The sequence below is a fragment of the Lissotriton helveticus genome, chromosome 5_1 (assembly GCF_964261635.1).
Source record: "Lissotriton helveticus chromosome 5_1, aLisHel1.1, whole genome shotgun sequence".
Classification (NCBI taxonomy): Eukaryota; Metazoa; Chordata; class Amphibia; order Caudata; family Salamandridae; genus Lissotriton; species Lissotriton helveticus.
Window position 1 is genome coordinate 2,119,512,994 of NC_136065.1, and position 16,783 is coordinate 2,119,529,776.

Sequence of the window (16,783 nt, forward strand, 5' to 3'; positions counted from 1 at the left end):
GCACCCAAGCCAACCGACCACGCACGCAACCTGGGCTTCATCCTGGACCCCTCCCTCTCGATGACCAGACAAGTCAACGCCGTCTCCTCATCGTGCTTCAACACCCTGCGTATGCTTCGCAAGATCTTCCGCTGGATCCCGACCGAGACAAGGAAGACTGTCACCCAGGCACTCGTCACCAGCCGACTAGACTACGGAAACGCCCTCTATGCCGGAACCACAGCCAAGCTACAGAAAAGACTCCAGCGCATCCAGAACGCCTCCGCCCGACTCATCCTGGATGTCCCCCGACGCAGCCACATCTCCAGCCACCTGAGGAACCTGCACTGGCTCCCCGTCGACAAGAGGATCACGTTCCGGCTCCTCACCCACGCACACAAGTCTCTCCACGACCTGCGCCCCAAGTACCTCAACGACCGCCTCACCTTCTACACGCCCACCCGCCAGCTACGGTCCACCAGCCTCGCCCTCGCAGCCGTACCACGCATCCGAAGAGCCACCGCCGGAGGAAGATCCTTCTCTTACCTGGCTGCCAAGACTTGGAACTCCCTCCCCATCCACCTTCGGCTGACCCAGGACCATCTCGCCTTCAGGAAACAACTCAAGACCTGGCTGTTCGAGCAGTAGCATACCCCTCCCCAAGCGCCTTGAGACCCTCCCGGGTGAGTAGTGCGCTATACAAATGGCATGATTGATTGATTATATGGAAGTTGGCATCCTTTAGGCCTAAAGTAACCATAAAGTTGCCCATCGTTAGAAGTGGAATGATATCTTGTAGAGGGACCATGTGAAAGTGTTCTGATAGGATGTAGTAGTTGAGAGATATGAGATCTAGGAATGGTCCCAGTGACCCGTCCTTCTTTGGTATTAGAAAGTACAGGAAATACACCCCTGTACCTTGTTGATGAAGAGGAACTGGTGCTATATACCCTTTGAGCAGAAGGGCTTGGGCCTCTTGTTTCAGAAGAGTTAAGTGGTCTTGCGATAGTCTGTGATTGCGAGGTGGCATGTTGGGTGGCGTGGTAATGAGCTCCAGACAGTCGCCATGTTGGATAATGGCTAGTACCCATTGATGTGTTGTGAGGGTTTCCCAGACCGGGTGAAATCACATAACATCTGTCTTCCCCCAACAGGTCCGTGACCAATTTGTTTAAAGACTTAAATTAATTTCTAAACAATATGTGTTGTGTGCAATGCTTCAACACTGGTATCTAATACCCTCACAAGATTCTTCATGCATGCATTAAATACCTATTTATGCATACATATTTCAAGAGCACACAAAGAAGAACAAGCATTAGATATGCAATCGGGCTCGGATTTATTTGAGTTTGAGCTAATGGCATTGTAAATGCCAATGTATTGTTGCTATGTGTTATGGAGTGTGTTCATGTGGTGTGTACTGCCAGTGATCTCCTTGTGAGTGTGAGAATATTGCACCGTTACTGCCTGTGATGTCCTTCTTGTGAGTGTGAGAAGCTTGCACCTCTGCTGCCTGTGGTCTCCTTGTGAGTGTAAGAAGCTTGCACTGCTGCTGCCTGTGATGTCGTTCTTGTGAGTGTGAGAAGCTTGCAACGCTGCTGCTTGTGATGTCCTTCTTGTGAGTGGGAGAAGCTTGCACCTCAGCTGCCTGTGGTCTCCTTGTGAGTGTAAGAAGCTTGCACAGCTGCTGCCTGTGATGTCCTTCGTGTGAGTGTGAGAAGCTTGCACCGCTGCTGCCTGTGAGTATGAGAAGATTGCATTGTGCATCTCTGTGCTGTGCCTGTTCTTTGTAAGGGACTCTTGCTCTGTTGCTGCTGCTGCCTTGGCACAGTACCTGCTGTGAGTGTGTAAGGGAAGCTTGCACCACTGCTGCTTGTGATGTCGTTCTTGCGAGTGTGAGAAGCTTGCACCTCTGCTGCCTGTGGTCTCCTTGTGAGTGTAAGAAGCTTGCACTGCTGCTGCCTGTGATGTCGTTCTTGTGAGTGGGAGAAGCTTGCACCTCAGCTGCTTGTGGTCTCCTTGTGAGTGTAAGAAGCTTGCACAGCTGCTGCCTGTGATGTCCTTCTTGTGAGTGTGAGAAGCTTGCACCGCTGCTGCCTGTGAGTATGAGAAGATTGCATTGTGCATCTCTGTGCTGTTCCTGTTCTTTGTAAGGGACTCTTGCTCTGTTGCTGCTGCTGCCTTGGCACAGTACCTGCTGTGAGTGTGTAAGGGAAGCTTGCACCACTGCTGCTTGTGATGTCCTTCTTGCGAGTGTGAGAAGCTTGCACCTCTGCTGCCTGTGGTCTCCTTGTGAGTGTAAGAAGCTTGCACTGCTGCTGCCTGTGATGTCGTTCTTGTGAGTTTGAGAAGCTTGCACCGCTGCTGCTTGTGATGTCCTTCTTGTGAGTGGGAGAAGCTTGCACCTCAGCTGCCTGTGGTCTCCTTGTGAGTGTAAGAAGCTTGCACAGCTGCTGCCTGTGATGTCCTACTCACTACTCTACTCTACTCACTACTCTACTCACTACTCTGCACTCACTACTCACTACTCTACTCACTATTCTGCACTCACTACTCACTACTCTACTCACTACTCTACTCACTACTCTACTCACTACTCTACTCACTACTCTGCACTCACTACTCTACTCACTACTCTACTCACTACTCTACTCACTACTCTACTCACTACTCTACTCACTACTCACTACTCTGCACTCACTACTCACTACTCTGCTCACTACTCACTACTCTGCTCACTACTCACTACTCTACTCACTACTCACTACTCTCCACTCACTACTCACTACTCTACTCACTACTTTCTACTCACTACTCTACTCACTACTCGCTACTCACTACTCTGCACTCACTAGTCTGCACTCAGCACTCACTACTCTGCACTCTGCACTCACTACTCTACACTCTGCACTCTGCACTCACTACTCTGCACTCTGCACTCACTACTCTGCACTCTGCACTCACTACTCTACACTCTACACTCTGCACTCACTACTCTGCACTCTGCACTCTGCACTCACTACTCTGCACTCACTACTCTGCACTCACTACTCTGCACTCACTACTCTGCACTCACTACTCTGCACTCACTACTCTGCACTCTGCACTCACTACTCTACACTCTGCACTCTACACTCACTACTCTGCACTCTGCACTCTGCACTCACTACTCTGCACTCTGCACTCACTACTCTGCACTCACTACTCTGCACTCACTACTCTGCACTCTGAACTCACTACTCTGCACTCACTACTCTGCACTCTGCACACACTACTCTGCACTTACTACACTAGGTGGTAGTATTGGTGGTGGTGGTACGTGTTGCTATTCAAGAGAAATACATATCAGACAGCGCTTCGAAGGAAATAAGCGAACACCATGTCCTTGTAATCTGGAACACTTCCTTGCAAACACACATTTTTCAGAGCAATAATAAATCACATAAAAGTTCAATACAATAGACGTCCACATTTCTCAGCCCCAAAAACGCTGCAGACGAACGCGCGCCCTATACATGCAATGCAGAATGGTGAACGCGCTCCCACCATCTGGATTGCATTACAAGGGCACTCTGACAGCTCCTAATTAAAATTAATGGACTGCCGTGCGCGTAACCACACAGAAAATGCCAACATGGCGAAGGACAAATTACATTAAGCCTATCGCGTCAAGGCTACTAAAAACACAGCACAGCGAAGACGAATCACTATGCAGATGCCATAAAAAACGCGTGCGCACTAAGGAATGTTGCAGCCCGGACCCCTAAACAAACTTTTTTTTTTTTTTTATAATATAGGAGCTCGGAGCTCCGCCTCCCCTGCTGACGCAGGGTTGACGTAGGCCGAGCCCTAAAAAAGGGAAGAAAAATGCCCAATGGTCCTCATAATCTCCCTAATGGTGAACCAGCAGGTGCATGGTCTAGAGGGCCCAGATGTGGAGAAAGAGGAGATGGTAGTGGTGGTGGTGGTGAATGGTGTAAAGGGCTTGTAGCCTTATTTTATTTATTTATTTATTTTGAAAGTTTTATATAGCGCGGACAAGATCCTTGCAGATATCAGAGCGCTTTACGAAGAGAAGTACATGAGGGAGCATGGTTAACAGATAAATCAATAGGTCAATTAATACAAATAGGTGGCAACTAAGCCCAACATGACATGAGTACAAAATGGTACAAATAGGTGGCTACAAAGCCAAACATGTGAGTAATAAGACAGTTCATACAAATAATCAAAAAGGGTCAAACATGTAGTATAGATCGGTGCAGAGTACTAACAGTGGTCAAGATAATAGTTCAGGTGTATTTAGCCATGAGGATAGCTTTTACTTCATTTTTAAAGAGTGAGGTGGAAGAGATAAGCCTGGTTTCGGGCGGGAGAGCGTTCCAGATCCTAGGCGCCATTCCTGAGAAGGAGCGCTTATATGTTTTTTCCTTCCGGAATCTTCGAGGTTTCAACAGAAGATTGTTTGTGCCTCTGGTGTTTCTAGCTCCTCCAGAGATTGTCAGTTTCTGAGCGAGGTATCCGGGTGAGTTTAGATGTACCGCCTTGTGTGTCATGCAGGCGATTTTCAGATGTATTCTAGCTTCAAATGGCAGCCAGTTCAGGGATTTCAAGTCAGGGGTAATATGGGAGTGTTTTTTTGACCCAGTGATGAGTCTCGCTGCAGCGTTTAGAGAAGCTCTTAGGGGTGCGGTTGTAGTTAGGGGGAGTCCACAGAGGGCGATGCTGCCGTATTCAATTCGAGGGATGACTAGTGCTTGTACTGCGGTTTGGAAGTCTTTGGCTGGGAGGTAGGGTTTAAGTTTCCTCAGAGTGTTGATCTGGAAGTTTGCTCCCTTTGTTGCCTTGCTGATATGTTGCTGCATGTTCAAATTGGTGTCGAGTGTTATGCCTAGGGATTTTGCTGAGTCCACGATGGTGGGTTGGACATTGAGTGCGGTTAGGTCTTTAAGCCAAATTTGAGTGGTGGAGACCTTCGCTGGAGGTGAGATCAGAAGGAACTCTGTTTTCAGGGCATTGAGTTTGAGATGATTATCTGCCAGCCAGGATTGGGTGCATCTGATCGTTGAGTTCAGGAGCAAGATGTCCTTGGGGGACTGTAATTTGAGATAAAGTTGGGTATCATCTGCGTACATGTGAAAGTGTACATTGGATGCTTGTAGCAAGGTGGTGAGCGGTTCCATGACTAGGTTGAACAGAGTTGGGGATAGAGAGGATCCTTGGGGGACACCTAGCGTTAAGGGTATTGGCGAAGACATCAGGTTGTTGCTCTTGAATTTCTGCGACCTGTTGTGAAGAAAGGAGGTGAACCACTTGAGAACAGTTCCAGATAAGCCCATTCGTGTGTTTAGGAGCTCAAGTAGATTCTCATGTTTAACGGTATCAAATGCTGAGGAGAGATCAAGGAGGATGAGGAGGCAGGTGTCATTTTGGTCTAGCATTTGAAGTGCGTCGTCAATTATGTGAGTCATAGCCGTTTCTGTACTGTACCCTGCTCGGAAGCCTGACTGGTGCGGGTTGAGGAGATCAAATTGTTCAATGTGTTTAGACAATTGTAGTTGTGCGCATTTTTCCAGCAGTTTGGCGAGAGTGGGAATATTGGTAATGGGACGGTAATTGTTGAGATCAGAGGGGTCGGCTGTAGGTTTCTTTAGGAGAGGTGTGACCTGACCAACTTTTAGGGAGTCAGGTATGCTTCCTTGTTGGAGAGAGCTGTTAATAATTTTAGTCCAGAGAGGGATAAGAAAGGGGGTAAAGTCTTTTACTGCTGCAGCAGGAAGGGGGTCCGTGAGGTGATTGGATGGTTTCAGGGTGCTGAGCAGTTTGCCAATTTCTTCTTCTGAGTATGTGCCAAAGGTTGACCAAGTAGCATTGTTTTTTGGTTCAGTGGCTGCTAGGCACTGGGGTTTGGAGTAGAGGCTTGCGTCAATGAGGAGATCGCTCTTTATGTTGTCAGTTTTTTGGGTAAAGAAAGCAGCGAAGTCTTCACAGGATGGTGCCTCACGCGCAGTGATGAGTGGTTGGGGTTGATCCTTGGATTGTGATCTGATTAGCTCAAACAGTTTTCTCGGACGGTTTTTTGCTTGGTCGAGCTGGAGGCTGAAGAAGTCTGATTTTGAGCGTTTTATTTTCCTGAAGTAGGCGTTTCTCTTTTTCTTCAGATCTTTTAGGTGCATTGCCGAGGGAGCTGATCTCCAGGTACGCTCTGCCATTCGCATGTCTCGTCTATCTTCATTGAGTCTTGTCTTTTGTTTTCTTTTTGGGAGGTACAGGAATGTTTAGTCCTCCTAAAATATCAACTGCCTTGTAGGAGGAGATGAGGCTACGAGTCTCCCTGTGCCTTCTTGAATATGGATCATCCTCGGTTTAATGTCCATCTTTTCAAGAATTGGCTTGACCGCAGACAAAGAAACCAAAGAATGCTTCGAGGATTTGAGTTCAGTCGATTTCGTAATTGAGGGTTTCTTTTCCGGCACCGAAGGATATGTAGTTGGCTCAGAAGGTTTGGCGGAGACCAAAGAATGCTCTTGATCCGATGAGGTCTGTGCCAAAGCAGAAGACTTAGGTTTAACAGCAGTTTTCGGGGCCAGGCCCGAACGTGGGGCATACAAAGTCTCTTTACTGATCCGACCATTGCCTGAAGGCAGTGGTGGATCGGCGACCAGTAAAAGTGGAAGAGGTGAGTATTTGGAACTCTTTTTCAGTGGAGCCGGGTTTGAGGTAACAGTACTCATGAGCTGCCCCAGCACTTCCTCTTCATCGGAGCCGGAGATCTCCTCGACAGAGAATGCTGCATCCTCCTCCTCAATTCCCAGCACTTCATGGGCGTGCTCCTCACTGAAGATGTCAGGTTTATTGTCCTCACTGCAGTGAGACAGTTCCAGTCAACGCGATCTTCGATCACAAAGTGTTTTCATGGATCAGAAAAATCTGCAGGCATCGCAGTCGACATCGCGGTGGTCTGGCATCGCGCATCGGTTACACACCTAGTGTACGTCGGTGTGTGGATATTTTTCGTGATACTGCGGGCAGAACCAAAAAGCGGTTAATTCCATGAGGAACACATCTTCCGTCCTGATGGTGCATGCCAAAATGTAGGCAGCGGTCTGGAAAAGCACATGCAAGATTTACTATACAGTCGACAGGACCAAAGACTCGTACCAAACAGAGTTGAACACGGAGGCGAGGCACACACGTCCGAACCAGACAGGGTAGAGAAATCAATCTAACAAAGGAGTGGATGCCCACACGCACCATCACTGAGAGGAGGAGTCCCTCTACCTTGTGACTCGAAAAATTTCTTTGAAGTAAAACAAGTTGCACACCTCTGAACCCAATACTAGATGGCATGATTTGAACATTACAAACAGGCAAAATGCACACTTGAATCCCATGAACACAGAAATAACAGAACTTAGGCAGTAAATCCGCCCCACCCTCCTTAGAATGCTCCTAAAATATCTGCTTGTCTGGGTCAGTTCCATATCAGACTCAGCCTGGGGTCTGAATCTCTGGTTATGATCATGTATGAAAAGGACAGAGAGGTTCATGGCTGTCACAGTCGTTATTGATTCTTATGCAATGTGTGTCTGCAAACTCTTGCTTCACATTTCAATGTGTAAATAAGTGCAAGAGAGCTGCTTTCCTTACATGGGACTATTGATCACCGATTGCACTGATCAAATTGTATTATGTTGCAGTTTAAATTTCAATTACACAATGCTTGAGGCAAGGTAGCCAGTCTGGCATGGTTTTCAGAGAACACTGTATCTCATATGCCTTAAGACTGTAATCCGAGCCTGTGTGATTAAATTAAGAGTGTTGCTCGTGACAAGTGGTGACCTTTGCATCTTGAGATGATTCTAGCTTCACATTGATATACATAATTCCACTAACTAGTGGTTGGGTCCAGATAAACCTGTTAAAATAAGATTTGTATTCTTGGTATCGACCATAGGTGGAGTCTGTAAGATAGGGGCTGATGTTAGCCATAAGCCCACAATGCCACACTGTGACTGCCTTTGGTTTAGTAGCATGCTCGAGGTCAGATGTTGGGATACTTGACCTTCCAGAACACGACCTCTTCCATGATGAAGCATAGCGCAAGCAATAAGAAGTTGTTGCATCATATTGTGAAATGTACTTTCAGCTCCTGTTTGTTTTATGCAAGTTTCGTCTGGCTACAGATTTCCTAAATGAAGGTTCAAGGCCTCGATAAAGTGTCAGTAGATTTCTGTCCATCCAGTCTAGGATTTGGGTCTACTTCCTATTTAAAACAACTAGCGTCCAGCTGTGTTATCTCGGCTTGGGGTACAGATAGTGGCCATACAGAACAGGAATGTACCTGTCATCTAGCGCCACATACCTCCGATAAATGTTCTGGTGGGAATGTATGGTAAAATACTGCGTGAGTGTAGTGAAGGTACAGTAGCATTCTGTTCCCCCCATCGGGTTGGCTCTAGCAACGACAGGGCACTGTGGAACTACAGCACTGTTTTGTTTGCATGAAAATTCTCCTTACTGCAAATAAAATGGACATTTGTTGATCTTCGAACTGTTAGTGACTGCAATGATTGTGGGGTTCATTGACACGCATGAGGAAGTGGGGCTGGGTCCATGGCATTTTCAGATGATTCTAGTGTACCTTTTCAAGTAAGTAATGTGTCTGTCAAGCATGCCTCCCAGCACCTAGACATCTTTGTGTATTTCTCATTGAGGTTGCTCCGAAGTGAGCTCCCCTTCAGAGGAACATCCTAAGCTGCATGGCACATTGGTATTAATGGTAGCTTGTGCAGATAATGCAGTTTTAATCTCCAGGACAGAGAAAGACCTCTAAAGTCTCTTCAGTACATTCAAATCTTTTTACCACAGTCGGTCCCTGATTATTAACTTGGAAAAGATTAAATACATGATTATTGTACATGGCCTTGAGAGCAATTGAAGTGAATTAAGAAGTAAAGTCTGCTACTCCTGTGTCCTGGGTGTCTTCTTTTCCCAACCTCTAGGTAGGCTGTCACTTGGTTGTGGAACTGGAAACAGCTCCTTGAAGTTTTTCTGGTTCATACAGTGAGTGAAGTTTAATCTCCACATGGAGACATGAAGTCACTACACTTTTCCCGGTGCGAGTCGGCACTTTTGTCAATTTGCTTTTTTCTGCTACTCGGTGTAGAATCTGCTTCTCTCTGGCTCACCAATTTTACACCGCATGGCCGCTTTCCAACATTCACTATGTACCGCATGGCCGCTTTCCAACATTCACTATGTATTCAGATAGGAAGCCTACCCATGATCAGTACACGTTGTGTTGGTGCTGATACTTTGAGTCGAATGGTGCACCAGGAAGATGTGTCTCTTTCCAATAAAATGTAACACGATGTATCTTTGTAGAAATAAATTCACTCCTTTATTGTCTTCCATAAAACAGACATTTTCACATGAAATGATCGCCCAGCCAACGCGTTTCGTTCAGTAAAAAAATAAATTCTGAACTTCTTCAGGGCTAATCAATGTCTTGGTATCAGTGTCAGAAATAAGCTTCAAAGAATTTCCCAATACATGTATGGTCCATGGGGAATGTGTTCCCATGAAGTATAAACGCAATGATTAAATCTCCTGACACAGAAATCCAAAAGTCTAAACGCTGTGTGGGTGCTTTTTAACAGTACACCATTTCCCACAAGGAGAATGTGTTACTCCGCATTCACCGTTCCTAATGAGGTGTTGCACGCTATTATTGTGAGGCATATTTCTCTCTGGATGGAGCCAGGGGGTCAGGCTTCCTTATACCACCTTTTGGCAGATGGATTCCCTCCTGTGCATCTCCTTTCTATTCTTTAAAGGTGAAATCTCTTACTTCAGATGCATGCATGTTTCACCGGTGGTAAGGCTGGGTTGATGTCTATATTCAGGTATGTAATTGCCATAGAGCTAAGCAACACTGCTACATGGGAAACCTCAGACTAAGTGCAAGCAATACAACCAAAGTGCTAAATCATGTGCTGATGCATAGTTTAACCAAAAGATCTTAAGGGACGAGCTCCTTAAGGTGTTGCCACCCCAACCAATGTTGTCTTTCTTGTCCTCCAATCTTTGATAATCTTGTGTGCGATCTAACCCAATGTTGGAAATAGAGCTGAGCATGGATATAGAGGGGTAGGCCTGTATATAATTACAATAATAAAACCCCAACAACCCCTCTGTCACCCTTCAAACTGGGAACTCAAAGGGTGCACACTGCACTATGCATGCTCAGGTCTGTGTTGCACAAAGATCTGTAATAACAGCTTTGACAAGCTCTGTCACTATGTGACATGGCAAACCTAGGTTAGAAATGAGAGCTGATCTACAAAAAGGAGTAACAGATGTGCCTTAAAGATACCTTTATTGAGACCTTTGTCCTTCTATCATCATACATGTACTACTTGTACAGTGTGCAAACACACAAATATCATCTTTGCAGAGCAGAAACTACTGGCCAAAAGTGAACTAAGACGGACAGGCAAGCAAAATGAACAAACCTGCTGCCTTTTAGGGCCCCCCTGAAAGCAATATGTTATCATGTGTAATCTAGTATTAACAGTACAAATAGGTTTTGTATGAATTGCTGTTGATTGCTTTTGTATAGCCCATACTTGATGGAAATTATTTACAAACTAAATGTGATATTGTCTTGCTTTCCCTTGCAGTGCTTCGTGACATGAGACGAGGGCGAGATCTGGAGCACATCCTTACCCAGTACACCTCATTCGTCAAGCCCGCTTTCGAGGAGTTCTGTTTGCCGGTAAAATTCTAGGAAAGAAGTATTTCTCAGAGAGGGAATTTGAAAGGAAAAAATACTTTATACAGTGCACTTAATAGGGAACCAGCAAATAATAGTGCTCAACTTATAGTTTCATCTAGCGTAAACCTATCTCTGTTGCACCTAACAGGCTCGAGACTAATGACACTGAATGAACAGGTCTGAGACTGCCCAGGTCTTAGCAGTACTATGAGTCTCCAGGAATAAACAGGTCTGAGACTGCCCAGGTCTTAGCAGTACTATGAGTCTCCAGGAATAAACAGGTCTGAGACTGCCCAGGTCTCAGCAGTACTATGAGTCTCCAGAAATGAACAGGTCTGAGACTGCCAGGTCTTAACAGGAATGTGAATGGCCAGGAATAAACACACCTGAGACTGCTGAGGTTTCAGCATGATTGTGCGTGTCCAGTAATAAACAGTTTTGAGAATGCCCAGGTCTGAGAAGTACGATGAGTCTCCAGGAATAAACAGGTCTGATGCTCAGATCTTAGCAGGACTGTAAGTCTTCCTGAATAAACAGGCCTGAAGAGGCCCAGGTCTTAGCAGGACTGTGAGTGCCCAGGAATAAACTGGTCTTAGCAGAACTGTAGGTCTGAGGTTGTCCAGGTCTTAGCAGGGTGGTGAGAGCCCATGAATAAATCGATCAGAAGCTGCCCAGGTATTAGCGTGTTGGAATAATCGGGCCTGGACTGCTCATGTCTTAACAGGACTGAGTGCCCAGTTCCTACAAGGTCTGAAGCTACCAGAGTCTTAGCAGGACGGTGCTTCTGAGGCTGCCCAGGTTTTAGCAAGACCAGGAATAGGCAGGTCTGGAGCTGCCTGTTGCCGAGGGTGGCTACAATGACCCTAATGCCATGTTTTAGTTCAACTTGCATATTGTGGCTGTTGATTGTAGTTGCAGGTGCACAGGACCTACTGATGTATCCCCTGCCCTCCTAACTGGGGGTTCTTGCATTCTTGTTCCTGTGTGTGTGTTTAAAAAAAAAATGTGTGCAGGGGATGACGACTGAGAGACAAAGTGCAGGATCACTGGTGTCTACATACAGCGAACAACGTGGGCACGCCTGCAGACATGGAAAGCTTCGTGTCGGGTGTTCCCTGGGTCTCAAGTCTGAAACTGAAGTTGTCTGGTGGGCTGGAAGGAACATCTGCGACACTGTCAAACCAATATCCCTCCTGTACGTGAAATCCTTCCATTGTCCTACCAGACCCAGCCTTGTCATTGTCTGCCACCCCTGTGCTTTGGAAAGAAATAAGCCTGGAAAAGACCTGCAAACCATGATTGGAGGAGTGTTTTTTTAATCCCTTGACTACTGTGGTGTCTGAGCACTCCTGTGTGCAGAACACATTCTCCAATGTTTGCACAGACTCGGTACAAACTATCCAGAAGCACTTCCACTGACATTTGTTACTCGTGTCAGTGACATGTATAAATACATGTCATACATGACTGGTGCACTGGAATCCGTGAATACCGGACCCTTTGGTAGCCCTTTCATTGACACTAGGTCGATTAAACAAGCCTTTGGCACTCTGAACTAACCTTCTCTGGCTTGAGTGTATGACCATGATCTAATTTGTGTTGGTATATTTTTGATTTTAAAATCTATTGAACTAGATATAGTATAGATACTCCGCCACTGGGGCTCCAACCTGCTAAGTTGTTTCACCTTGCGCCCAGGTGTACCAAACAACTAAAGCAGGAATAATACATGCAACTTGATAAATTGTAGTTTTCTGTCTGCCCCCTTTACCCCATTGACTGGCTGGATATAAATACCCAGCACTAAACCTTAAGTTCTCTGAAAGCAGCAAAGAATGCTTAAACTCTTCCCTAATAAAATCATATTGACCATAGGGTCTCCTGCTATCAAAACCTAGCACTTAACGCATAAACACTTTAAAATTGTATTTCTGTTACAGAAAGTACAGGCAATACTTAATTTTGCATCATACCTACATGTAAAAAAAAAAAAAACACCTGTTCATGTTGGAGATGATTGCTCTGGCTGGGAGTTGAGGTTATTGTATATCACTTACTACGTCAGAGTAAGTTTAAGACCCCGTCACCTCCTACATTAAGCCTGAACTGCTCGTCTTCAGTGCCCCTGAGAGTAACTTGTTTATTCAACTGAAGTATAATTGTACCGGTGGCAGATATCAGTACCCGGTATGGGTATGCCCAGTACCCAAAAACCAACCTCTTGGCTCAAGGAGCAGGCCTCACAATGTATGGATGCTGAAGCCTTCGAAGAAGAGTGAACGCCCAGGTTGAGGCATGACTTTGAGGCCTTGAAACCATGTTAGCAGCCTAGCGATGCCTCTGTTGGGGTTGGATTAGAGATAGCTGGGTTAGTAAGAGCTTGTAGCAGGGTATTAGGAGAAGGTTATCAATCTGTGCTGTCCAGCTATACAGAACTTTGTTGCATTGTTGTGTATTTGAGATGGGGATTGTTTATGTATGTTCTATACAATAATGTGTTCGAACTGTTCCTCCAATTATTGTTTACTCCACGGGCTTCCAGGCGGTTTGCGTGTGGGCCCTGTCTCGAATAAACATAAATCATTCTCATGACCTGTTGCACTCTAAACTGCTTCATACATTTGTGATGTCAAGTGGATCTGGTGGAGGCATGAATACAAGTACCACTCAGTGCTGGCTGGAGTATTGAATTGTGAGTGCCATGAAGTGTTGTTGATGCAATGATTGTAAGTGGAATTCAGTATTGGTAGCTGTAAAATTGAGAGTGCCACTTACCTTGATGCTGGTTCTGTCCCCACGCCATGTGATTAAGTATCTATGGTAGACCTGTGCCAAATGTGCTGAATAGTCTTGGCCTTAAATGTGTCACCCTCTCTGTGTGTCACTCCTGAAACCATCACACACCACTCGTTAACCTCAGTGTAAACAGCCTTTCTAAAAGGAACTTGTGTACTACTTATTGCAAGGTACAGCACTTCAGTTAGAGGGGTACAAATCCTTCAATAACCAGAATTATGTATAGAATTCTAGATAGGTGACAGGGCATAACAGGATTGTTCTACTGAGGGGTTCTGGGTGACTTGGGCAGGACTGTGAGTGACAGATGCACTGGGGGAGTGGGGCGGTAGGATTGAGTGCCACACAGTGCAGACGGGGACAGGATTGTGTTCCCGGCTGTATTGGCAGGGGACGGACTGTGAGAATCAACGAGTACTGGTGTAAGTACAGTCACTACCTTCTCCTTCTGAGAAGCATGGGTACACAGACAAGAATATGGTGCTCAGTATCTTTGTCGCTAATACTCTGTGGTTGGCTGACTCTGCATTCACTGTACTCTAACATTTGCTTTCTCTGCAGACCAAGAAGTACGCTGACGTGATCATTCCCCGGGGAGTCGACAACATGGGTGAGGAGTGCATGTTTAGAAAGTTACTTTACTTAAAGGACAACAAGCAGGCTGATGGGGGAGGTGGTTGCCTTTTTTATTTATGTTAATTTTGCACACACCCTGCATTCTTCTATTTACTGTGAAGTAACAAGGCATTCTGTGCTTTATATCAGTCAGATTCACCAAGTTATGGGTGACATAGATGCTCAGAAAAGAACAACCTCAGGCATACATTTGTATGTAACCTGCATACCACACCTTGACTCCTGGTGGGGCCGAGTCAGTCTTTTACTCCAAAACAGAAAATCTGTACTTCTCTCTACCCCAAGCTCTCTCAACTGCTCATCTCCTTGCCCAGGGCATCCTAACACCCAGTTGAACACTCAGAGAGCTTGAAGTAATCTAACTGCACCCTCTGGACAGAATCCTGTACCTCATACTACTCTACTCTGGCTACATTCAAACCGGTAACCATGAAGACGTGCCGTCACCTCTCCTTCAAACAGTCAAATCCCAGAGCAAAACAATGGTGATCAGCAAGTTGGACTTACTCATGACATTCTGACTTTAAGCATTTTTTACCGTAAGACAAAGTTATAAACATTGCCACTTGCTCATTTTTATCGTGCCCAGAATATCTATTGTCCCTCTCATTCCACAACACTATGCAGGTTGACTTTCTGCCATTAGCGGGGCAGGCTCAAACACCCACTGGTACCGGAATCCATCCCAAATGGTCGAGTTACACTCTGCCATGTCCTCTACATCTTGCCAATCTTGATCTCCTTTCTGTACTCATGCACTCCCTTTGAGTTCCTCTCTTTCAAAGTGAGTGGTCCTCTTTATTCAAATGTTCTTCCTTTCCAACTCCAAACTACTCACTTGATTGAAATTAATCACCTTGTTAAAACCCAACGGTTTAACCAGGAAAAGCAACACCAGGAAATGCTACCCTTTCCCACCAATTAATATGTACATACTGTAAAGAAATCATACTTGCCTGTATCAATCAATTCGCAGGTTGCAGTGCTGTAGATTCATATGCCTTGCTAACTGTTTTTCTTCGAGCCGCTACACGTTTGCCCGAAGCATCAATAAGCTTCGACTCTTTATCTAGTAACTGACCCTTAATAAAAATGGGATCTGTGGGGGAAGATTTATATTTTTTGTCTACTCTAAGAGTAAGAATTCTAGCACTGACAGGGTCTTTAAAAATATCGTCTGTGTGCCTTAACATACCCTTGAGCATAGGGGGTGTTTGATTAGATTCATGTGATCCTAGGGTGTCGTAGAGAAAATCTTCCTCTAAAGACTCTTTATGTAGCTCCAACCCATGGTATTCTGCTGCCTTGGCAATAAATAAGCAGTTGGTATGACAGGTTGTCAACAGGTGGAGATGGCCTGGCAGGATAAAGATCTGGGTCTGTATCTTGTGGAGGATCAGTGGTGTAATCTGTCCAAGGATCTGGCAGTTGTGCATCATCATCGTCAGTGTCACCTATGTCAAGTTGAGGTGGAGGATGCTGACTAGGTGTAATATTTAATGGACCGAGCTGCGGTGAAGAGGGAGGAGAAGGAGATGGAAGTGTGTGGAAAGGACTTTTAAAGGAATTTTGTATGGGTCATCATCATCGGGAAGCTTGTGCTTAGATGGTCATTTAGCATGAATGCGTCCTATATCGGGATGAATATACAGTTTTTTTCTGTTTGGGATTCAAATAGATAGGTACTGTGTCTTTATTTGGATCCAGTTGTGTTGCAGGCAAGTCTTTGCTTTTCGGCATCAAAGTTTTTGGAGCCGAGCCGAAAAGTACTTTTGGTGCTGAAGGTTTCGACTCCGAGGGATTCTTGGGTTTCAGTGTTGAAGGTTTCGGATCCGAAGTTTTCGGTTCGGAACCGTTCTTGGGTTTGGAGCTTGAAGGTTTCGGCTCAGAAGTAGGCTTTGGCCGACTCAGTCCCAAGCTGGAAGTTTTTTTGGATTGTTTTGGTGCCGAGCAAGAAGGTGGAGCGTAGGAAACCTCTTCTCTGTGCCGACCTTGGCCTTGAGGTGGAGGTGGAGGTGGTGCCGACACCTTTGATTTTTAAGGGACGGCGGGAGGGGGAGAAGGTGTGTTCAGGACTTGCGTCTCTTTGTCCCTGCGGCACATCATCGTCTTCAAGGTCGATCTGCAATTCTGAATCGGTGTCGGACGCAGCCGAAGCCAGCTCTTCTTCTACTGCTGATACCTCTTCTTGTTCGGAGTCTTCGCCGAAGAGATCCGGTGTGACATCCAACCGCTGCATCTCTCGATGTGGAGCCCGACAATCACAGAGAGTTTTCTTTGATCTGAAGGATCGGCATGCGTCGCAGTCTTGCTCCTTGTGCTCAGGGGACAAGCACAAATTACACACCTGATGAGAGTCTGTGCACTGATATTTCGCGTGGCACAGAGGGAAGAATTTAAATGGGGTGCATTCCATCGACGAGGATCTGAAGGGACACAAAAGGGCTGGAAGGCCGCCCACAGATCTTCGGACCGAAATATCAAAGTATTGAGTTTTAATTCAAATTGCGGAGGGAGAAGCGCATTTGAGAACAATACCGTCGAGGTAGAGAGAAGTACTCATTGAGGGGGAACCTGAGGATCGATTCC

At 45.8% G+C, this 16,783-nt stretch overlaps 1 protein-coding gene across 1 annotated transcript in view; it reads left to right on the forward strand.

The window, feature by feature from the left end:
• Window positions 1-16,783, forward strand: part of UCK1 (uridine-cytidine kinase 1) — a 102,845-nt gene that overhangs the window by 67,003 nt on the left and 19,059 nt on the right. The window contains exons 5-6 of the mRNA XM_078646182.1: window positions 10,668-10,762; window positions 14,120-14,168. Of these exons, the coding sequence (XP_078502308.1) occupies window positions 10,668-10,762; window positions 14,120-14,168 (144 nt within the window). The remainder of the gene's footprint in view (window positions 1-10,667; window positions 10,763-14,119; window positions 14,169-16,783) is intronic.